At 42.7% G+C, this 23,905-nt stretch overlaps 1 protein-coding gene and 1 pseudogene across 2 annotated transcripts in view; one reads left to right on the top strand and one right to left on the bottom strand.

Annotated features, from left to right (window-relative positions):
• The first annotated feature begins 8,594 nt into the window (after window positions 1–8,594).
• The window catches only part of LOC119827766 (NAD(P)H dehydrogenase [quinone] 1), a 70,505-nt gene continuing 55,194 nt past the window's right edge, over window positions 8,595–23,905 (top strand). The window contains exon 1 of one of the 2 annotated variants that reach the window (XM_038349629.2): window positions 8,595–8,642. In XM_038349629.2, the coding sequence (XP_038205557.1) occupies window positions 8,625–8,642 (18 nt within the window). In that variant the 5' untranslated portion in view covers window positions 8,595–8,624. The remainder of the gene's footprint in view (window positions 8,643–23,905) is intronic. The other variant, XM_038349631.2, reaches the window with a different exon arrangement.
• LOC119799662 lies at window positions 11,638–11,735 on the bottom strand (annotated as a pseudogene).

Raw genomic sequence — 23,905 nt, 5'->3', positions numbered from 1 at the left:
GAGCTAGACGCTGTCTGGAGGGCTTTCACTCATATTAACTCAGGTAATCCTCCTAATTTGCCTCTGCTGCCTATTATTATTTCTGTCCCATACACTCAGGAAAGTGATGACCACAGTCTGGGCAGTCGAAGTTACACAGCTACGAGAAAGGCATATTCTATTTCAAACTCAGAATGTCTGACTTCACAGTCTCACTCCTAACTCCAGTTCTGTGCTGCTGCTTCTCATGTGTGGGACTTCTTCCAGGGAAGATGAAGTCTGCCTGTGACCTGAAGGGGAAATGTCACTGTAGTCAAAAGAATCGCCCATGAGATCTGCCAGCATCTGTTTTCTAAAATAACCCAAATTATGAAACTAACTTTTAATATCTGCAGTAACATTTTGTATAAGGACGGTGGCCTTTGACAGCATGGTTCAGTTACACCATCACTGTTAGCTGTCATTGGTTCATAGGCAACTGTCTGCGCCATCTTTGTTAGCCATCATTGGTACATAGGCAACTGGCTGTGCCATCTTTGTTAGCCGTCATTGGTACATAGCCAACTGTCTTTACACGAGTTTAAAGAGGACTAATGTCGGTTTGAGTTAACTGGAACAGTGAGAGCTCGTTGTAAAATTCTTCTGGAAGGAAGTGATGGCTGTAGAGTAATTTGGTGTCCATCGGTTTTGATTGTATGTCCCCTGCAGGAGAGTATAGAGCACTTCTGCTGCCCAGACTGCAATTTGATTCAGATCGAGTAGACATTCTGGGTGAACTCTTCAAAGCTTTCTGACTGGTTTCAATGTATTTTATAAGTGGGACTTAAAAATAAATTTTATTAATTTTCTCCTTTGGCTATTTCACACCTGTCTCTTTCTGGTGACTTTTACCTCCACCTTCTTCTCTGCCACTCCCACCCCCGATAACCCACCTACTCCTCACAAATCACCCGCAGCGTCTAGTTAAGGCTTGGTGAAGTAATGCATGAAAAACATTATGCAAAATCCTCTATCTAATCAGAAAACATTTGCAGTCAATATTAAATGCTTCACCCCACCCCTAGAGTTTCTTTTATCTGAATCAGGAGTTGCAACATAATTACTTGACTATTTTGATACCTGGCAGATAGATTTACTTTGGAAGCATAAGAGTAATTTACTATGGCTTTTGCTAAATGCAAGCAATCCTACACAACGATCAAGAGACAACATAAAACAGAAGCATATTTTTATAGTTATCCACTTATTATTGAAGATTTTGCAATGATTACTTACCTACAATGAACACTTTCCTAGTCGCCTTTCCTTTCACCAGCATGGGACCCGTTACCCCTCTGCTTGCTGACTCACATGACTTTGGGGCTCACATGCTCAGGCCCCCACTTAGCATAGCCCTTCCAGACCCACACCCAAAGGTGGGAGATAAACCAGAATTCATCTTATTCTGTTGGTTCTTTCCAAGGTTTCCTCAAACTGAAGGCAGAGCAGTGTTGCCTTCAAGGTCATCTTCCCTCAGGGTGTGTCACCTTTGGGGTTCTTTAGCTCTCCCCTTCCTCATGCTTTTATGCCAGGGAGGGAAAGAAAATTCTAGTGATGCTAGTCTGTAATGGCCACCTCACCTCTAGAGGTGACCTACATACAGGTCACATGTTCTCACAGCTTCTGGGAAAAGAAATCATCCTCAAGTCACTCCACTTTAGACCATGCCATTGTTTCTTGCTGGGACTCACTGATGTAGTCTGTGACAATGGCTGAGCCTGCCCTGCCTGACAACGTCCTGAAGGTACTGGGTCGGCATCACACTGCAGGATATAGCAGAGGCAGGGGCTCGCAGGGAGAATGTATTAGAAGTGCTTTGAGAAGTGCCCTTGCCTCTGTTGTCATAGGTGAATTGCAGGCTAGTCTCTGTGGTGCGTTGGCAACTGCGCTGCTTACAAGCAACAATTCAAGGCCACCACACACATGTCTGTGTAGCAGAGCCTTTATTAGTTGAGTTACTAATAATTTGCCTTCCAACTCTTTGGTATTTTTTGCCTGTATTTTCCTACATTAATACCTTTGCTTATCCTACTAACTCCTTAGACCCCAACACCTAGATCAAGTACCATCTGTGTCACGAGGCACTCCTGGGTTTTCTCAGATGAAGGGACACAGGTGTCAGCATGACCTACTTTCCCTCTGCATGCCTGTGGCATCTCAGATGTGCTCTGTCATAGCAGGTGGGCTCTGCCCAAGCAGCTGTAGTTTCCCGTGCTTTGCTTTTCCTAGCTGTAAAAAGGGGAGAGCACTGAGCTCCTGATGAGTTCTGGGCTTTGGGCTGCATAAGGTGGGCAGAGTATTTTCAATAGTGTCTGGGGCATGTTGAGTGATAATCATTAGGTATTTTATTATAACTATCTCATTGTCTTGAACTATTTAGGCTCATATTATTACTCTAACTTACTAAAGGGTTGGAAGAGTGAGTGATTCCCTGCTAGATGCAGCACTGGCTTGTGGGTAGTTGTAGGTCACACACTTCTTTGCTGGACTGGTTTCTGAGCAGGTAGCCCAGACAGGGCCTTAGTTTCTGGGTTCAGGTGTGACTTCTTCACCTGGCAGTGGGCAAATCCCTCCCTCTCAGTTTGTCGCAGCCTTCTCATCCTGGAATGGAAGCAATATCTCTGTTCTCTCTCAGCATTGTTGATGAGGTTGTTATGGAAATCACCGGGCACAGTGTCTAGGCACCATGAATAGTAATAAGAGCGTCATGAACAACAATGAATAATAAAAAGCATCGTGAAAAGAGTCCCAGGCAGCAGAGAAAGTAGCTCAGAGGAGGAAAAAACTACCCGCAATGCCAGAACAATTGCGATTTAACGATTACTATATTGAAGGTCTAAAATTACAGGACAAACGTATTTCTGATAGATAAGAAAGCATCGGAGGTGGAGAATTATGTCAGGACAGGGTATCCTTGTACAAAACTGCTCTACTGATGGGAAAAAGATTCATAAAGTCTATCTCTTGCCAAAGGGTATGTCAAGTGTGAGATTTACACTCCCCGAGAGTTGTGGATTGTGATACATGCCATTTATTTGCGTGTCAGTGACTCCATAATCATTTCTAGCCAGGGCCCATTCGCGTCTCACTGACCTCCCCTTTCCACTCCGTTCATTCCTCATTACATACCAGATGTGTGCACTGATGAATGGCCAAAAATCTAGGTGAATCAAGAGTGGCAGTCTAGAATAGACGGGAGCTCTGTCCCGCGGTGATTCATTCTAATTACACCCAAATCTAACTAATGGCGGAGCCAGTGCAGTGGGCAGAGGGGGAGGCGTGTGGCTCCAGCTTCTGCCTTTTTCTTCTCCTGGAGTCTGACCCCAGTGAACCGTTGGGACTTGATAGCCAGAATCAATAGCTCGGAAAACAATAAGGTCAGCACTGCGAAGATTCAGATTTTCTACCTCCAAACGTAATGGTAGCAAGACTGGTGTGCTGAGCCGCTGAGGTGCGTCTGACCTTAGCTGACTGACTGATGAAAGCCAGGAGCAGGAGGAGAGATAAAGAAGAGCACAGGGGAGACGTGGCTCTAAATATACGCCTAGCAAGATCCCTGAGTCTACCCTGCAGGCCTGCTGACGCCTGACTTTGCTATTCTAGTAAGAGGAGAAAATCCAAGTTCAGCTAAGACAATAGTGTTTTAAAAACTTTCAGGACTGCAGTGTCAACACGCGTGCCTATGGGCACCATCTCTCTAGGGCCTCCACTCACATTTGGGCTAATTCCATTAGTTGGCTTTTATTTCCTAGATGACAACCACATCAAATTCTGTTTGACAGCAAGGGATTGTTGTTGTGTCTCAACACTCCCACTGGAACCTGTGGCGCAGAAGTCAGGGTTTTCTACACAGGAAATGCACGTCTAAGGGGCGTTGTAGGTCTGTATGTTGCCTTCAAATATCAGATTGTTCCTCTGTATCCCTGCAAAACACTTTAGGATCTGATTAGAAAACGTGGAGGCAAGAAATAGACTTGGTTGTTAAATAGATGCTGTCTCCAAGTTTGGAAGCTATTTCATTAGGGTCGATGTATCTGAGTTTAAATTTGAAGTTACATGGCAGCTGTGGTCCAGGAGAAAAGCCATTTCCTGTATTAGAAATACCTTTAACTTTTATTTTCCTGAAAATATATCAATGACTTCAAAAGTTTTCCAATAAGCGATTAATGCTCATTTATTTCAAATAAACTATTCAACATTTGAGAGTCTATGAACCGTCTTAGCAAGCACTGGGTATTTGTTTAAAGCAAGTCATTCACAAAAAGTGCTGATGATGTTGACTGAGCCATTCATTGTGTGAGGAAAGACTAGAACATTTCCCACCACAGGGAGCAGAGGCCCTGATTTAGACAGACATCAAACAATATGGGAAGGGAAACAGAATTGAATCTTGAGATGAATACAATTAGAATTAAATTTATAATAAAATCCTTCTTAGTACCATATGATCAGAGTTAACTCTTGAATATGAATAAATAAATGTAAGACCTCCCACCTACGTGTTCAAAAACAAATGTAGCGGGGGCAGGGTAGAAGTTTATAGCAATAACTTCATCAAAATGTTGACCATCAAGTGTGGTGGCACACACCAGTAATCTCAGCACTTGTGGTAGCCGAAGAGAGAGGGCCACTTGAATCCATGAGTTCAAGACCAGCCCAGGATCATATAAGATTCTGTCTCAAGAAGCAAAAACAATGGGACAAAAGGACAACAACGTAATTAAAGTTTTAAGGAAAGTTTCTGCGCTAATAAAAGACACGGAGTGTTTGTCCACTAAAATATTCATTAGAGCAATTTTAACAGTCATAAGGGTTTCCAGCTACACTGTTGAATTATCACGAATGTTTCTAGGAAGTCGAAGCCTGGGACCTGTGTGTTATTCTGTAAGTACAGATAGGTAGAGTATAATATGCTAGTCATCCCCTTGGATTGTCTCAAAGGGACTGCATTTCTCAGAACTGTGCGCCTCCACTAGTGCTGAATGCTGTGCTCTAGTAATACTGTGTGACTTTCCAAGGAAGCGTGCTTGTGTTCCTTAATGTAGTGGGCAAAAAGCCTTTTGAGAAGACACACACAGAGCTATACTCAAAGCACTTATGCTATTAGAAAAGTCTGATTTTAGGAAACTCTTGGAGGATTCCCCAAGGTCTTATCTATCCTTCTGAGTCATAGGTGATTTCCGAAGGACAGGGTGGAGGATCATATTGATCCCTTTGAATTTGCCTGTTGTACCGATTCATTTGAATTGGAAATACTTCCTTTATTCTTAAAAGGAAAAATGTCAGGAATCACTTAATCGGGCAAGCTCTGTTTAGAACAAGCACATGATGTCCGCAGCTAGGCAGAAAGCAGGTAAGCATGATGCCTATCCCAGTATGGAAATCTGGGGATCATGGGAGTCCAACTGAGCAGAGAGTCTGATCAGGTGCTTTCTATTTTTATTTCAAAGAAATTTTAGTGTTGTAGAATGCTTGCAAAAAGTTGTGTAGGATTCCATCTTACACCTGTAAGAATGGCCAAGATCAAAAACACTGGTGACAACTTATGCTGGAGAGGTTGTGGGGAAAAGGGAACACTTCTGCATTGCTGGCGGGAATGCAAGCTGGTACAACCCCTTTGGATGTCAGTGAGGCTATTTCTCAGAAAATTAGAAAACAACCTCCCTTAAGACCCAGCAATATCACTTTTGGATATATATCCAAAGGATGCTCAATTGTACCACAAGGACATGTGCTCAACTATGTTTATAGAAGCTTTGTTTGTCATAGCCAGAACCTGGAAACAACCTAAATGCATCTCGACTGAAGAATGGATAAGGAAAATGTGGGAACTAAGAAAAATGTAGAGCTCCCTCAACTAGACTGGGCCTGTGCATGTCCTCCACTTCCTGTCTCTGTCAGGAAGTACATGGCATCCTGGCAATGGTGGTGGTATTAATTTATTCTAGTTATTCCACTTGGGTTCACCTCATTTTCTAGTCATACTCATTGACTTTTCCTTAATTTACATAAGCTAGCAGGGTTTGTAGTTCTGCGGTTTCTGATAAACCCATTGACCTGTTGTTCCAGCATGAGAACGGTAATGCTCTTCCGCACTCACTCTGTTCCTCCTGCCCCTTTTGCTGTCAGTTCTGTTTCTACATAGCATGCTGACAGCTGTTGACTCTGGTTTAAGACACCTTAGTTTTGCTATGGTAAAATGAATCAAAAGCATATCCACATTTTTGTATGAAGCAAGTTTGTCCTTTTCTCTCGTGCTCCAAGATAATATAGCTTATCCATTCACCAGATCACAGATGCATCAGTTTTTGTTGACTGTCAATAAAGATGCTCCAAACACTGCATACAGGATACAGGTCAAGCGGTGTGTGGCTTCTGTAGGAGGAGGCTCAGTTGTTCCAGCATCATGGGGTTGCCTGTTCCTTTCAAGAGAGCATGCTGACACCATGTGAGTTGGTCTCTGAACTTCTGTGTGAGTTGTCATGTGGATTTTTTTTATCAAGGCCTCATTGTCTACATTGCCCTCATTTTATAGTAAGACTTGGCACTGTGCAGTATGAATTCTGAATCTTGTATTTCTGTCACCACATGATTTTGGCTCTTCTAATTCCTTCACCTTTCCATATATGTATTTTAAAAATAGCTTAACAACAGTTATTCTCCTCCAAAAGAAACAGAACTGACAGCAAAAGGGGCAGGAGGAACAGAGTGAGTGCGGAAGAGCATTACCGTTCTCATGCTGGAACAACAGGTCAATGGGTTTATCAGAAACCGCAGAACTACAAACCCTGCTAGCTTATGTAAATTAAGGAAAAGTCAACCACAAAGACAAACAGAACACAGCCTAGTCAGTCTGAAATTTTCACTGGGATTACAATAGATCTATAAATACATTTTTAAACTTCAAACGGTTTCATTATAACAGTATCTAATATAATTCACTTATTTAGGTCCTCTTTGATTTATTTGATCAATATTTAATAGTATTCAGCATATGCTTAGATTTATATTTTAGTATATTTTTTGTAAGTTTTCATTATCATATTTAGGGAAGTCCCTTTGACTCCGTGTTTGTTGAGTATGTTTATAATTAGTAGATATCTATTTTTTTCATTTTTTTCCAATATTAGTTTATGGTGGTTACTTTTGCCATATGTTTTTGTTTGGACTACCTAATGATCTTTAATGAACGTATGTTTATTTTAAAATCATCTTGGAACCAACCTAAATGCTCATAAACAGATGAACAAATAATAAAAATATGTTATACATATAAAATGGAATATTATTCAGCTCTAAAGAAAAATAAATGATGGACTTAGAATGTATAATATCAAATGTTTTCACTCTAAAAACTCGAAAAGAAAAGGAAACACACTACTTTATATGTGATACTAACCTATAGTTTGTTGAATGTATGCAAACAGTCTGGAGTATTGGCATAGTAGAGCATTTAGAAAGGAGACAAAGGAAGGTGATCTTAGATAATAAGGAAGGATGGAATGTAGTTAAGGGACAAATGAATCATGGAAGAGAATATAAAGTTGGTTTTCTTGCTTACATTCTATCATAGCTTTTTGAATGATAGATATGTATAAAATGCAATTGATGCTGAGAGTATAAAATTTTAGGTGAAGTTCCATGGCTTCAGAGCGGCCTTTCTAACTATGTGGAAGCTCACTGAGGCACATGGAGTTTGGGACAGACAAGACTGTGTTTGAGTGGCTACCTTGACCTAGCTATGTGATGTTTTCATTTGTTAGTTCATTATAATATAGGTATTTTAAAAATAAAATAGAATAAAAAAATCCAGAGATTCATACAAAATGTGAAGTCACTGCCACTTACTGGTTGAAATTATTCAAGTTTATATGTACATAAAACATAGGTATATGTGGTAATGTGTGTCCTACGAGCAGTGCTTGAATAGTTGTGTTTATGAAAACTCCAGTTCAAATTGTGTATGTGGAAAATTTTTATGAAATTAAATATCATTTTGAAATAGGAATCACTGACCACAGTACAGTACAAAGCAGGGCTGTTCTGAGTATCAAATATTCAGAAGATCTCTGATATTAGTACTGCTGTCTTCCAGGAGGGCAGATTAAGGAGCCAAGGCACAGAGTAGATTAATGCAAATTCCTGAAGCCATGCAAGTCTAGGAGAGTGGGTCTGAACTTTCTCCCCCTCCTCTCTTTCTTTCTTTCTCCCCCGTCTGTCTCTCTCTGTCTCTCTGTCTCTCTCCCTCCCCCTCCATCCCTGAGTTCTTTCCTTTCTTTCGGTGATACAACGTAGTCTTCATTTCTTTAAAAAGAATCTCAGCTATAGAGAAACCCTGTCTCGAAAAACAAAAAAACAAAAACAAAAAAAAATAATCTCTTTATTGCATCATTACTTATTTAATTGTGTGTGCATGCTGTCTGTGCACCAGGGCCTATGGAGGTCAGAGGACGATTTGCAGAAGTCATCTCTGTTCTACCTTGTGGATTTTGGCATGGGATTCAGGTCATCAGGCTTGGCTGCACGTGCTCTTACCCACTGAGTCATCTTGTTATCTCAATATATGCAACTTGGAAGCCTGTCTTCACGTAGGAACACATTGCTTGATGGACAGTGTAAGGAAGGTAGGATGTAACTTACAAATCCCTCTCTCACCTCCTTGTGTCATTCTTATACATTTTATGAATGTATATTTTTTTAGTCCCAGAATATGGTTATACTTTAACTTTTACAGGCAGTTTCCTTTTGAGAAATTAAAAATACAATGTTTTATTTTTCTTTATTCTGTATCAAGCACTCTTTGCTTGTCTATCTGGTATGGTATTCCTTTCACCTGAAGGAGTTTCTAATGCTTTCCTTACAATGTCTGTCCCAGTTTTTCACTTTGAGAGAGTTGGGTGTTTTACTTTTTCGTCTATTTTGTATTCGTTTCTTATTCGGGTTCGCTTCTCCTCCGTATCTCTCCGCCTAATACATCTAATGCTTCTTAGTCGTAGTCTTCTTCGTCTTCTTCTTCTGCATTCTTCTGTATTCGTATTCTTCTTCTTCTTCTTCTTCTTCTTCCTCCTCCTCCTCCTCCTCCTCCTCCTCCTCCTCCCCCTCCTCCTGTTCTTCTTCCCTCCCCTCTCTCTTCTACTTATTTTGTATTTTTCTTTTGGGTTGCTGTCTCACTGTGTATCCAAGACTGGCCTTGAACTACATCAACAACTGTTCTGGCTTGGCCTCCCAAGTGCTAGGATTACAGGTGTGCACCACTACACTAAGCAAGACAGTTTATATTTCTACTTGATTACTGAAAAAATATTTTGGCTATGCAGATAATTCAGGTTTTATCACAGGTTTTTATCCCAGCACTTGAAAAACATTACTTGCTTCTGGCTTGCACTGTTTCTGAGATTTGTGCAGTAATTCCATTTCTTTCCCTGTACATCTAACGCAATCACTGTCTGCGTATTGTGCACACATATCTCACTCCTCTGGCATCTCTCATGACAGTTCCTGCCTCTTGTTTTTCAGCCTTTGCTTATGCTCTGTGCACTGGAGAGTGTCTTGTAGCTACTCCACATCTTATATTGTTTATCTGTGTACTTTTAAAAATTATTTATCTATTTTTATTCCATGGGCATTCACGTTTTGTCAGCATGTATGAAGGTGTTGGATCCCCTGAAACTGGAGTTACAGGCAGTTATGAGCTGCCATGTGGGTGCTAGCCACTGAATCTGGGTCCTCTGCAAGAGCCGTCAGGGCTCTTAACCACTGGGCCATCTCTCCAGCCCAATATCTGTGTCTTATTCCCTGTGGATAACTGAAGAAAATTCTGAGTTCTTGTTTCCTCAGGACATTTTTTTTCTGTCTCACTGTTCTCTTCTCACCCAAGGATTCTAGTTACATGTGTGCTGGTCCATTTGATCAACATACACGCTCGCACGTTATCCATCAGGATGACATTTGTGTACTTGTGTTATCCGACTTAAAATCATTGCAGTTGCAAACTTAAAATAAAATTTAAAATTACTAAATGCTTTAAGAGAAGTTTCCTATTATATTGCCTGTGAAAAATCACCTACTAAACATTTTGTGTATATCATTTCAATGCAGACATAATTAAATATATTCCCTTCCCATTCAGGCACATACACATGTATGATTAAAATAATGTATGGGTAATGATATACTTCTTCTTTTATTCTACTTTATACAGGTCATCTTGCCATGTAGGCATATCTATTTGCACCAATTCTTCTCATAGCTGCTTTGTATTCTAGTGTATGGATGCAACCCTGATTTGAGGAACAAATCCACTATTGATGGGTCGTTTATGGAATTTTGATTTACAGCCAATGAACAGTGTTGCAACAGGCATGGGTTATGTATATTTGTATCACAAATATTATATTAACATTTCTAGATGAAAGTCTCCTGAGCCATGTCTAGGAAGGCGTTTTTGTTTTGTTTTTGTGGGATTACAGTTGAAGAGAACACTTAAGGGGAGAAGGGCATGAAGACCAACCAGAGCTGAGAATACTTTGAAATTCTGAGCAAGGCATCGGCTGGTGGATCACTCTGTTTGGCTGGGGTGTGGCTATCACGAGTTAGGACAGCCACATTGGAGCTGCCATGCTGGAGTCAGTGCTGGGCTTTGACAGTGGGATCAGGGTCAGTGCCTCTGCCGTCTCCAAAATTCTGCGGTCTATCCTCAGTTTGAGTTTCCTCTGCAGGAATGTCCGTTCTTCTTGTTTGTTGTAACTCCCCACAGACACATAGCTCTAACCTTGAGATGATTTGAAGCCGACTCATGCTGTGAGAGCTTTATCAGTGGTTCATATTGACCTTGTGATCAACATGGTGATAGTCGGATCCAAAGCGTCTGCTTTGATTCCCTGGTCAAGGAGAGGTCTTCTGACCCTTGTTAATTGATACATTTAAAAGGAGCATGGAAAATAAAATGTCTATGAGCTAACCCTTAGAAAGGAACATAAGGGGGCTGGGGATATAGCTCAACAGCAATGGACTTGCATGCCTGGTACCTCAGAAACAGCAACCAGCAAACCCCAATAGTGCAACTTCCCTCAAACACAGCATAACAGGGTGCGTGCTAAACTGTAACACAGTGAAGCCTGCAGCATTCAACACAGCCAGCACACTATGTGACAATCTAGACACATCACTTGTTTGGGGTAATGCCTGGGTGCTGGCAGGCACCCAGGGCAAGAAGACCTCTTCCTGTCTTCAGCATAGTTTGGGCCACCCAGCTTCTGGCCTTTGCTCTAGTGCCTCAGTTTTGGGGGCCTCCCAATCCCTCCTCTGTCTCTGTCTCAGTTTGCAACCTGTGTCACGACTCCTGGGGGGGGGGCGTCAAACAACCCTTTCACAGGAGCTGTGTATCAGATATCCTGCATATCAGATATTTACATTAAGATTCATAAAGGTAGCAAAATTATAGTTAAGACAGCAATGAAAATAAATAATTTCATGGTTGGGGGTCACCACAACATGAGGAACTGTATTAAAGGGTCACAGCATTAAGAAGGTTGAGAACCATTAGTCTAAATGATTCATTATTTTTTTCCTTATGTTTTGTTTTCCTCTAACTTCTTATTCCCCATTTCTTTCTTTGTTAACAATATGGAGCTCTTCATGAATTCGTCTGTCATTCTTGTGTCGGGGCCGTGCTAATCTTCTCTGTATTTTACTGTCTGTGCTGCTGAGGTGAGCAAGAGCCCTGTTTTTGAAAACTCAAGGCTGGTCTGTGTTCTTTCACCCAATGAGAATTCAGTTGGCACTTCTGTAAACTATTGTGACATCATTTTATAGAATGATGGAGTTCACAGTCTGATTCCAGATCCATATCGACAACAGCTTTTCTCTCAATACATTTTACTTAGGTAAAATAGAATTCATGCATGAACTATTATCAGCAACACACAATGATATCTTTACACATGCTAATCTCTTCTGGCAAATGCCTTAACCACCACTGCCATGTGTTAACTGATGGACTTTTTCCCAGCGTGCCTTCTTTCTGGGTGAATGCCAAGCTTGAGTGGTGGTCGCATGTTTTCCTCATGTTCTGCACTGCTCTGGACTTGGACATGGAAGGAAATTTTAATGCTTTTACGCCAAGTGTGAGACCTATGCCGTAGTCCACAGGGCTTCAGACTGCTAGTCCTTTCCTTGTCAGCTGACATCCTTTTTCCTCAATCTCTCCTTGAGTAGCCCAGGGTAGCCTCTGTGAGAGTCCCCTGGCCCAGCTTCCTGAATGTTGGGATTACAGGCATATGCTCCCACAGCCAAATGACCCCTTCTTGTTGCTGCTGCCCCCACAGTAGGCAAGCAACGGGTGATTGATGAGTACTTGCCAAAGGCAATGATGGCAGGCTTCCCGTCAGTAGCACAAACGTGCCCAAGGCAGCTCTCTGTTGAGCCCAGCATTTCTCCAAATATCAGAGTACCCCCCCCAATCTTCCCCCTTAAGAGCTTTGTAGTGGCATCTGCCTCAGGGCTTGCCTGAATGTCTTATTCTCAGTGACATCTTTTGTCACTTTTGAGTACTTCATCCAGAACGGTTGTTCACCTTTCTGGAGTCTCTGTCTCTTTCGTTTTTCCATTCGTTTTTGGCATTTAGGTGAAATGTCATATTTGCCTCTTGGTTTTCATACATATCGCATTTACTATGAGCCTCGGACAAGCATTTTCATCTTCACTCGTCTGGCCCTGACGTCGGCATGTGTTTGAGACTCACACAGCGGGCCCTTCAGTCCTGCATCATGAGGAACGGAGGCGTAGACTGCTGATTCATTCTTCTGTCTGCTTTTCCCTTTCTTCTCAGAGACCCCTTTTCTGTATCTTCCCTTGGAGCCAGAACCAGCAGTCCAGGCTCCATAGCAGAGTTCTAACCGTACCCCAAAGTTGAGCTGCAGTTGCTCAGTTGCAACCTCAAACTCTCAGGTGCCCAAACAGAATCACAAATGCTTTCCAAATTATCTGAATGCAAGGGATAATTTTATGTCATCTTGACACAAGCTAGAGTTATTGGGAAAAATGCCTCTGTAAGATCTGGCTCTGGGCATTTTCTTAATTAGTTATTGATGGAGGAGGGTCCAGCCCATTGCGGTCCTGGGCTCTATAAGAATGTAGGCTGAGCAAGCCAGTAAGCAGCATCCCTTTATGGCCACTGCATCAGCTCCTGCTTGCCGGCTTCTATCCTGTTTGTTTAAGTGCTTTGTCCTGACTTCCTTCAATAAGGAACAGTGATATGAAAGTGTAAGCAGAATAAACCCTCTCCTCCCCAACTTGCTTTTGGTCATGGTATTTCCTCATAGCAATAGTGACCTGAATAAAACGCTAAGATTCTCAAATATTTTATTTTAAATATGTCGGTTTTGCTTGCGTGTATTCAAATTGTCCCACATACATGAAGTTCCTAGAGAGGACAGAAGAGGGTGTCAGAGAACCCTGAACTGTAGTTACAGATGGTTATGAACTGGCAAGTAGGTGCTGGGAACTGAACTCAGGTCCTCCATAAGAGCAGCAAGTGCTCTAACCCTCTATGCCATCTTGGCAGCCCTGATGTGGGAGAGTCTTCTGTTTGTATTGATTTCATTGGTTAATAAAGAAACTGCCTTGGCCCATTTGATTGGCCAGCCCTTAGGTGGGCGGAGCAGACAGAACAGAATGCTGGGAAGGGAAGTTAATAAATCGCCATGCCTCTGCCTCTCTGGGGCAGATGCCATGCCTCTCCTCTCTGAGCCAGATGCAATGAAGCTCCCACCCAAGATGGACCTAGGCTAGAATCTTCCCGGTAAGCCATCCGTCGTGGTGCTACACATATTACTAAATATGTGTTAATCAAAATGTGAGAGTTAGCCAGTAAGAGGCTGAAACTAATGGGCCAGGTAGTGTTTAAATGAATACAGTGTGTGTGTTGTTATTTCGGGTTTTAAGCTAGCCATGCGGAAGCCAGGCAGGACGAAAAGCAGGCCTGCTCGCCTCATCACTATATAGCCCTGTTCCCCAATATTTGAAAAAAGGTTCATAAATAGGTGTCTCCTTTTTATCTTCAGCATTTGGCAATTTTTTTTAAATGCCTTTGATCAACTGGGGGATAGTGGAGAAAAACTGGACATGGCTTACATGGCGGTGCGTAGTGAAAAAGAAAGCTAAATCAGGACAGGCAGGAAGAGATCATTTTAAAAGGCGGCGCTCATGAAGAGGTTCAGAATCCGTCCTCAGAAGGAGCCGCCCTTTATTGAAATGTACAAATGCACTGCGAGCTAATGTTTCTGTGCCGCAGGATAATAGCTCGCAAGTTGTCCCTTGCTGTTTGGTAACGTTAATGCGCAGGAAGTGGCTAATGATTTATAAAGTGGTGTTGGGCCGCGTAGTTAACAAGCTTCCTGACTGCAGTGTGGAACAGCAGCCGCTGCTCGCCGCAGAAGGAAGGGGCTTTCCACGCTTGTCTGTTTCTGTCTCAGGCGGGAGTCAGTTTCTATGCTTCTGCACCGTCTCACCCCTCCCCCATCGCTGATAGCCGGCGAGGAGCCTGTGGATGATCTTTCAGGGATCCTGTAGGGTAGGGAGACAGGAATTCTTTGATACCGGAGTCTCAGCCAAATGGGGGATTGGATTTGATTTTATATTTTCATTTGTATTTGTATCCCAAGCTTTGGGGGTCAGTGGACATGAAGAGTTCATTCACGGTTTATCTGAAATTCACCATCAGCTGTGATCTTGTGGTTGCTAGCTCCGTTAATTCTAGGCAGGGGCTGCCTTGCTCCCAGAGTCTTGGTCCTCTTACAAAGATGCTCTGGTCCTGCTGTTCACTCCCAGCACCATGCAGGAAACAACAGGCCTGCCAGGTAACACAGGCCGAAGCCAGGCTGCACACAGAGTGATGTGGGGAAAAAAATCTGTTTTTTTTTTTTTTCTGAACTATGCTGAGCTGACATGTGATAAGAGCGGCACTATTTTTGTTAAACTTTTACTTTTAATTCGTGGTGTATGTGTGTGTGTGTGTGCGCGCGCGCTCGTGTGTGAATGCGCACATGTGTACAGTGCTTGGAGGACCCAGAAGAGGCTGGGATCACAGATGGTTGTAAGCCACCTGACATAGGAACTGAATTCCCATACTCTGGAAGCGGCGTTCATACTTGTAACGGCAGAGCCATGTCTTCAGCCCGTGAGGGGCACTATGGATGTGGTTATTAAAAGAAGAACTTCACTGTACATTTACGTGGGGGAAAACCTGGCAAATCTTAGACAAACCAGCCAGAGAGAACTAAAGATGCATGCTGTAGTTGCTCTCCTTTTACAGAGAAGGGAATCAAAGCGGCAGAGTAGAAGGTTAGGTTTGACCGAACAAATCCAGGCTGCATCTCTGAAGAGATGGAGGAAAGGGGCCAGAACCTTTGCTCACCACCTTAGAGAAGCTCACTGAGGAGTCGCCTTTTTCCAGGCACTGAGGTACCTTGCTGCCTGGCCTGCCAATGCCTGGCCAGACCCGTGGCCTGGTGAGTTCTTGTTTCTGCCGTCCTGAATGCAAAACCTAATTGTCAGATGCCAGCTTGAGTCAGCATTGCCTGTTAATTCCCAATGCAGGGTACAGAGTCTGCGGCTGTGAGTACATTGTCAGAGCTAATGCTGGCCATGCCATGTAAGACGAAAACATGGAGAAGAGGGACAGGTAACCCAAACACAAACCAATGAAAACCAAACACCGACACCCTAGAGGATCCTGGGCCATCTTTCTTTAGAGGCCAAGAGGGTGTTTTCACACCACACAGCAAGGTTGACACCAGCCAGGCACTGCGTTTTTGTGAGGCAGAGTCTGACTTTGTTGATACTTCCCCAAATTTCCAAACTTTGGTATTTATTTATTTATTTATTTATTTATTTATTTATTTATTTATATTCTAACGGGCGGGTCATTTTCCCCAACTGTTCATTTCCCCATGCTTCCAAACTGCAGTTCTCAAAATACTGTCCAGGGAGCCAGCGTCAGCAGCGTCTGAGAACCTACTGCAAGTGCGCACTCTTAGGGCCCAGGCGCCAGCAGCAGAGGAGGTGCTGGCTGAAGCCCGCGTGCACCAGCCTTGTCCGCCCCCAGGGTCTCCATCCTCTTTATTCTGATAGACACAGACCCGCCTGTGTCTTTGCCCACTGTATCTAATTATGATTTGTGGACATTCACTAACTTAAACGACAATGTGGGAAGGAGAGGCATTTACATTAATTAAATATTGTCCTCTTTTAATCTATTGAGTTGTGACTGAGTGAGCACACACAGAGGTCAATAGCAGTGACGGCTGTACTACTACCACTGCAGTACCCTAGGAGTGGGAAGTGTAGGGGGTTAGCACAGGGGCAGGTCAGTGGGCAGTGTCTGCCAGAAAAGCCGAGGATAGCGTCTTTGATGGGGTTTCTCCGGAAAGAGTGAGGCAGGAGTGGGGGTGTTTAAGCATGAACATCTCCTCTAAGCTCTTGGGTCCTTGGTACCAGAGACCTAGAATGATTCGAAGCAGGAGAAATACAGGCATGGTGTGTTAGGTAAGAGGTGGCAGAGGCCATGGGGTTGGTCGTGGTTGATGTACCACTCGCCTTTGGCATGCTTTAGGAGGTACATCAGCAACTGTTAAAGATGTTTAAAAAAAAACACACCAAAAAAGTGGGTGCCAGGTGTTGTGCCCCATGTGGTTGGCATTACCTTAATACGTTATAAATAATGCAGGTGAAATTCAGAGAAGCCACAGTAATGGGTCTAACCTCATGCTGGGCAGAGTTTAAGACCAGCTTGACTTTGAAAGTCCTTACGGACTTAGGGAGGTAAATGACAGTGTCTCAGTTTTCTGGTAAGAGCATAGGAGAGAGTCCAGGAGTGGCAGACTGGCTGTGATAGGGGAACTGAGTTCCCAAGCTGGTTAACCTAGCTTCAGCTGCCAGCCATTCTGCCTCACACACCAGCGGCTGGAGGGTTGGGTATCCAGCCCGACTTTTTCTTACAGCCAAGTTTAAAATAATTCAAACGAAGCAAAGTATTCAATTAGAGAGGGCTGAGAAAACCGGGCACGTGTATCTGTGTGGGCTGCTGAGGAGAAGAAAATATTTAGCTTTCGCAAGCCGTGAGTGCTTACACCTCGCAGGCTGGTGCTTTCTCAAGAGCAAAAGAATCCTTTGAATACCTTAGAGAGATTAATTTCTTTAGGAAAAAAATAAAACAAAGGAAGACCATCTGATTACATTTAAATATTTCCTTGCCAATGCTTGGGGGAATTCTAGCTTTCCTCCCTGGCAGAGGAAGCTTTTGTGCATGGGAGAAAGGTGATTAGGGCAGGGGATGCCTGGGAGGGTGGAGGAGACGGAGACGGAGGGTTGGCAGGAGGAAGGGGTGTTTGAATAGGAGCACAGGTGCAACAGTTTGGAGTGAGTGATGTCCTTACAAATGACCCTGGCACAGAGCAGAGGAAATCCAAGGAGAAGATGAATTGAATTACAGCTCCAGCGTGGATGCATTTGATTTGCACCGCGGAGTTGAATGGGGTGTGGGGCTGGCTGACCAGCTCGGGGAGGTCAGAGTATTGAGGAAATGGGAGGGGCTAGGGATGGACAGTTTTCTGGATGGGGAACAATCTTTAGGTTGCTTTGGGATGGAGGGTTTGGAGCGTGAAAGGGCTTGGGTCATAATCTCCTTTATCTATGAACACTAATTATGTTTCATGCCAAGACACGGCTGGTCTCCCGGGAGTTCACTTGAACACAGGGGAAGGCAAAATGGGATAAGCAGTAAAATATTCACTTGATTTTCCAAGAGAAATTGACACCGTTAAAAGGAATTAGCAGTTTGTCATTTCGACTGGAAATATGATTGGTTTCAAGAAAAATTAATATCTTATACCTTTTCTATGGCAGTCCCTACTGTTGTGGTATTTTCCTTATGTGCACTTTATCCCTCATACAAAATGTTCTAAAATAGTCAATACGACTCAATATTTCCTTAGAATGTTAATCAAATCAATTGAGGAATGTGGCCAACTTACTATCCAGATATTTAATAAATGTTTTTAAAAATGCGAGTTTATCTGCAGGTCGTTAAAAGTTTAGTTATCCAGTTCTCAGTCTTTGACTGACTTGCTCAAATCTTTTTCTATTTAAATTCTGTTCATGTAATGCCTGTGCCCTTGTATACCTCTGCTTTTTGAATTACATATTGTAATATTTTTCCCACTGTCCTTTCAGATAACCAGGAAGGAAGCAACCTCATATATCTCCAGATCTAGACAATGTGGTTCTGATTCAGAAAATGCATAGTGAGTCTCAAGAACAGTAGACAAGGTCCTGAAGAATATAAATGTTATACTGGGAAGAAATATGAGTAGTTTCAGAACAATCATGAATGTTTGAGAGAAACAGACTTGTTTTCTGATCCAGATCTGCTCACTTCCCGTGGGCAGAGGACCCTATGTACCTGTCCAGGGTCATGGCCTCTTTATCTGTGCAACAGAAATCCTTCAAACGGCTAGAAGGGTGAACGTGAGAACTGAATGGAATGACTGCTCAATGCTGGAGTTTTTCTTGGCTGTTTTAGGCTTTCCACCCTCTCCTCTGTTTTAACAGTGTATTGAGAGAAACTACAGTGTCCTGGAGGAGCACCCTGCGGGCTTGCTCTATGGTCCGGAGTGCAATCTACCTGGGAATCGAGGAATGTTGCTTTCCTTGGCTCTTTTGTTTCCTACCTATACAACATGCCCCCGTGGGGTCACACTGGTGCAGCAGTTGCTCTTCTCATTCATGTTGGCCTCTTTCGTGGTGGCCTCAGGGGCTGTGATATCGTCTTGCCGGCTTGACCCACCAGAAGCCTGCAGCTCACCACAAGTCTCAGCGCTTCACTGTGACTTCCGTGTGGACACTGACTATCACAGAGAGTCCTGTGTCTGCCCTGTCTATTACAAGGTGCTAAAATACAAGTGAAAGCCACTTAAAAAACCTCACTTGCTAGGCAAACGCTGCTTGTTAAGTCTGTTCCTCATTGCGATATTCCTGAATACTTTGTTCTTCTTTTTGAAAAGCTTCAATTACCTGGCCTGTGTTTTGCCATTTAGTCTCAGCACAGGCCTTTAAAGTAAAGAGCTAATTTCTGGGCTTAATAATCTTCTCCCTCTGACAGTCCATTACTGTGCTGTCCTTTAGAAGCCGTGTGAAGCGCCAGCAGTAGCTTGGCGTCTTCCTGGTTTTTCTGTTTAAAAGTTTTTCCTGGGGACCCCAGCACCAAGGGTCCCAAAGTAGGAGGGCCTTGCTTTCCTTCCAGTACTCTGCTTTTTATTTATTTATTTTTCAATTAGCAACACACTTTGATAAGATTTTTGAGAACCCAGACCCCAAGCTAGTAAGGGAAACAGTAAGATCAAGGATACCATCTGAGCAACCCATGCCTCAGGCTCTGTCAGGGCCCCTGAACTGGGAAGCGGTGTCTGGGAAGAGGATGCTCCAGCATTCCCTAGCCATGCATCCGGGACTCTGGAACTCCATCACTGTTGTTCCCGTGGAACTCTTCCTCCTTCTAGAATACGTTGCTTGGAGAATCTTTACTCTTGCTCAGCCAGTGTTATTTTCCATTTCTGCCGTCACCATCCTGTCTGCTGACTTGTGCTACCTGATTACCCAGTCTTCCCAGTCATTTTATTTCCCATTAGACTCTTACAGGCTTTAGTTTAGCCCTATTTTCTAGCAGGTTCCTCAGTTCTTTGAGACCATGCTTCTTCTGCCTGCCCCTCTCAGGGGTTTATGTCTAATGCCCAGTGCAAGGGTTGGCACTGAGTGAGCTGATGCTCATGTGCTGAGCAGCATAATTTACCTGGCTAATGATGTGGCTGGAAGCTGTCCTCATCAGGCGGAGGCCAGTGCTACAACCGTGCATCTTAGAATTTCAGGTTCATGTCTTGGTCCTCCTAGCATGTGTGATAGGCAGATGGCTTGCTTCTCTGACTCTCAGCAGTGGCGTACAGTGTTAGGGATTTTATCAGCGAAGCAGATCCATTCCAGTGAAGGGGGCACATGGCTCCCACCACAATGGGAATACACTGTAAATATGAGCCTTCTCTTGCCTGTGAGTTCATCTACAGCAGAAAATAGGCAGGGAAACTCAATAATTCTTCTGATTCCTATTCTTTCAAAGAGAATCTTGTGATGAAGAATGCTGAGTTGAGGCTGGGGGCTGAGACAACACAAGGAGAACTCTTTGCCTCTCAGGAGGCATCAGAGGACACAACCATGACTACCCATTCCTGTGGGGAAGCAGGGGACAGGGTTACTGATGAGCACTACAGAATGCACATTCACCTACTTCAAGAACTAGTATGTCTCAGTTAGCCAGCAGAGCAGGTTTTCATTTTCTTAGGGAATATTATGTTACATTATGAAATTGCAAACTAAAGGAGGTGGAAGAAAACTCTGAGAACATTTAATGTGGTTTCTTTGTTTTACTCTTGGTGAAACCAAGACTTTCCCAAAAGTCTTCATAGGTCTTATTCTTACTTTGTCTCCCGTATTAATTTGGGATTTGTGTGGAGTTATGGCAAGATTGGTCACATGGCAAGGAGTTCATACACAGTCCCTGGTGGCAAAGAACACATTGAGCCAGACTGTTAATCTACCTAAGCACTTGGGTGAACAGACAGAACTAATCTACCGATAACTGGGTGAACAGACGGAGCGAATCTACCTGACAAACGATGAACAGCCATTTATCACTTAAGCTCCACTCACCTTACCCAACAATGGGAATCCTTAAGAGCGTTAAGGATTCACGTTAACTGTACACACTGTTTTACTGAGAAAAGTACACCAGGCATTTGAAGAGCAGAGTTCATTCGTGATTTTGGTGACAACAACCAATATGCTTTGTCTTCTTATATCCATTCCCCCAAGCTAATTAATTCTTCATATAATCAACATTTGTTTTTAGTGCATGTTCTTTGAAATATCCCACATATGTAAGGAATATTCTGCTCTCCACTTCTGCTTTTCCAAATTTAGTGCTTCTCTGAAACAGTAGCATACTCCCTCTTAGAAACTGACAGGAGTCACCTCCAGTCTCCCTAGCACAGCTGTCCTGCCCCAAGCATGACACTTGGGGAAAGCTTGCATTGCTCGGCGGCTTTAGCACTTATTAGAACAAAGCAGAGTTCCCAGTCACCAGATCAGATAATGTGGCATGAAGCTCTAGTCCTCTTTGTGGCACACCAGGCTCAAACTCGGGGGCGGCATTAGTTCCTGCGTTTTCTGGCTGGGTCGGAGGTATTAAGAATGTAAATTGATGCTAACTGCATGACTGACATCTAGTGGATAAATGCCAGTGGTGCTGTTCAGATCCCTTCCTCCTCCCGTTTAATTCCTTCCTGCTGTTCCAACAGGCTTACTTAGATGCGGCAACCTTTATCTATATGTAAGAAATTGCAAGGAAAGGCATTATTATCTAAAGTCTATTATACTTCTATGAAGTTACAAACTTAAACCACTGTGAAGAAAACTGATAGGGATGGAATCTTCTATAAGTGACGAATGTTCACTTTGTAGAGACTTGAAAGAATGCACAGTATCTTGGAGTAGGAAAATAATCCCTCTGATTATAGATTTACTAGAAAGCATAAATCATAGTGCCCCCCAATTTCAACACTTACTGTTTTGGGGCTGTGTTTTTTTATTTATTCATTTTGCTTTAGCTCACTATTTTGCAGATGCGCTGTACAATGTTGGATCTGCTCTTCTGATATGAAAAATCACTTGTGATTGTAGTAAACATGTTGAAATTGTGCTGTTATTAGGCTCAAATATGGATAAAAGTTGAAATAGGTTTTAAATTATTTGGGGTTTTTGCCTACTGGAAAATTTTATCTATTATTATTAAAGGTATGCAAAAAGAGTTGATCATGCCACGAAGAATTCTTTTAAAAAGACTTACTTTTTTAAAACTAGGAATATATCATGAGACTATGTCTTTTTAAAAATTGATTTTATTGAGTTCTACATTTTTCTCTGCTCCCCTCTCTGCCTCTCCCCTCCCCTTCAATCCTCTCTCATGGTCCCCATGCTCACAATTTATCAGGAGACCTTGTCTTTTTCTACTTCCCATGTAGATTAGATCCATGTATGTCTCTCTTAGGGTTCTCATTGTTGAAACTGTGTCTTAAAACAGGACTTATTTTACAAATTTTATCCAAAAGTATGTGTGTATACATGCATGTACAAGTGCTCGCAAAAAATTGATAAACAAAATATTTTAGAAACAAGTGCTTACATAGGTATTAGAATCTTGATTGTTTTATAAATACAATGCATATACATACATATACATATATATATTTAAAATATGATTTTCAAGAAAAAACAGATTGGACAATATGGTGTAGTAGTTCATTTTTCAGATTTCCATTCTTTTCAGAGTTAAGTTTAAAAGAAAATGTATGGTCTATTTTTATTTCATGTGTGTGGTATGGTTATTTTACCTGTATGTGTCTGTGCACTATGTGTATGCAGTGCCTGTGGAGACCAGAAGAGGGCGTTGGGCACTTTAGAATTGGAGTTACAGACAATTGTGAGCCATCTTGTAGGTGCTGAGAATCAAACCTGGGTTCCCTGGAGTAGCAGCCAGTGCTCTGAACTACCAAGCCAGTTCTTTAGTCCCTGTCAAAATTAACTTTTTAGAGAGACATTTGGTAAGTTTTATTTTACATGTGTGAGTGTCGTGCCTGCTTGTATGTACTAATGCTCTGAGAATGCCTGGGTTTGAGGTGGTTAGAAGAGGGTGCTGGATTCCCTGGAACTGGAGTTGTAGGTGGGCTGCCATGTGGGTGCTGGTAATGAACCCGGGTCTCGTGCAAAACAATAGGTGCTCTTAAAAACTGAGCACCCCCTTCACCCCGTCAAAATCAAGTTTTAGTTGCTAGTAAATAGAAGGCATTGACGTTTGACTCTGTAGATTTTTTTTTTTTTGAGAGAGAGAGAGAGTGTTTGCCTATAGCTTTGGAGTCTGTCCTGGAACTAGCTCTTGTAGACCAGGCTGACCTCAGAGATCTGCCTGCCTCCGCTTTCTGAGTGCTGGCATTAAAGGTGTGTGCCACTAACGCCTGGCATAAATTGTTTTTTTTTAATGCATGCTTTCTGATAGAAGTTTTCTTCAGATGAAAGCTCCTTTCCTCCCCATCCCATTCTCTCTTTGGAAATCTAAGAAGATGCATGCAAAACCAGAGCTTCACCTTGCAGAACATCTGGCTGTAGAGCGCAGCACAGCTGTGCAAGTTGTATTACAGAGCCTTGTAGAAGAAAAACCATGTTGTTGTGGATTCAGGCCTCTCAATGCCACCCTATCACATGATACCATCCCTTTATTTCACCAGGTCCTCTGAGGATGGCTAGAAGGAGCATGGCCATAGCTGTGGAGGTCATCAGGTCAAAGTCAAAAGAATTTTACAGATAATTTCTTACCAATGGGGAGGGAAAAGCTCTTAGTGTTCTCTGAAGACCAGTACTGGTGATGTGCAAAGGATCCTTGGTAATGAAGTAGCAACGCCCACTATTATTGTTACACGTAAATTATGCCTGGCCCTTCTTTCTTCTTTAGTTTTTTTTACTGAGGTATAGTTTGCCTATAGTTGAATTGTGCGTTATAATTAACAAATGAGTTGAACATCATAACCTATATAATATATATACAGTATTTCATCTTCTAGTATATTTACTCGAACCCATCTGCATCCCCGTCTCTCACTCTCCTTTCGCTTTACTGATGTTGGATCTAGAATTTAATACCAACAGAATCTCACAGTGTGTACTCCCACATGCGGTTTCTCAGTGGAGTTTTCAATATGCATCCATGTTGTCATGTGATTTGTGTCAC

Source organism: Arvicola amphibius, chromosome 12, assembly GCF_903992535.2.
Source record: "Arvicola amphibius chromosome 12, mArvAmp1.2, whole genome shotgun sequence".
Classification (NCBI taxonomy): Eukaryota; Metazoa; Chordata; class Mammalia; order Rodentia; family Cricetidae; genus Arvicola; species Arvicola amphibius.
Note: the sequence above shows the minus strand (reverse complement) of the source record. Positions and strands in the feature narration are given on the sequence as shown.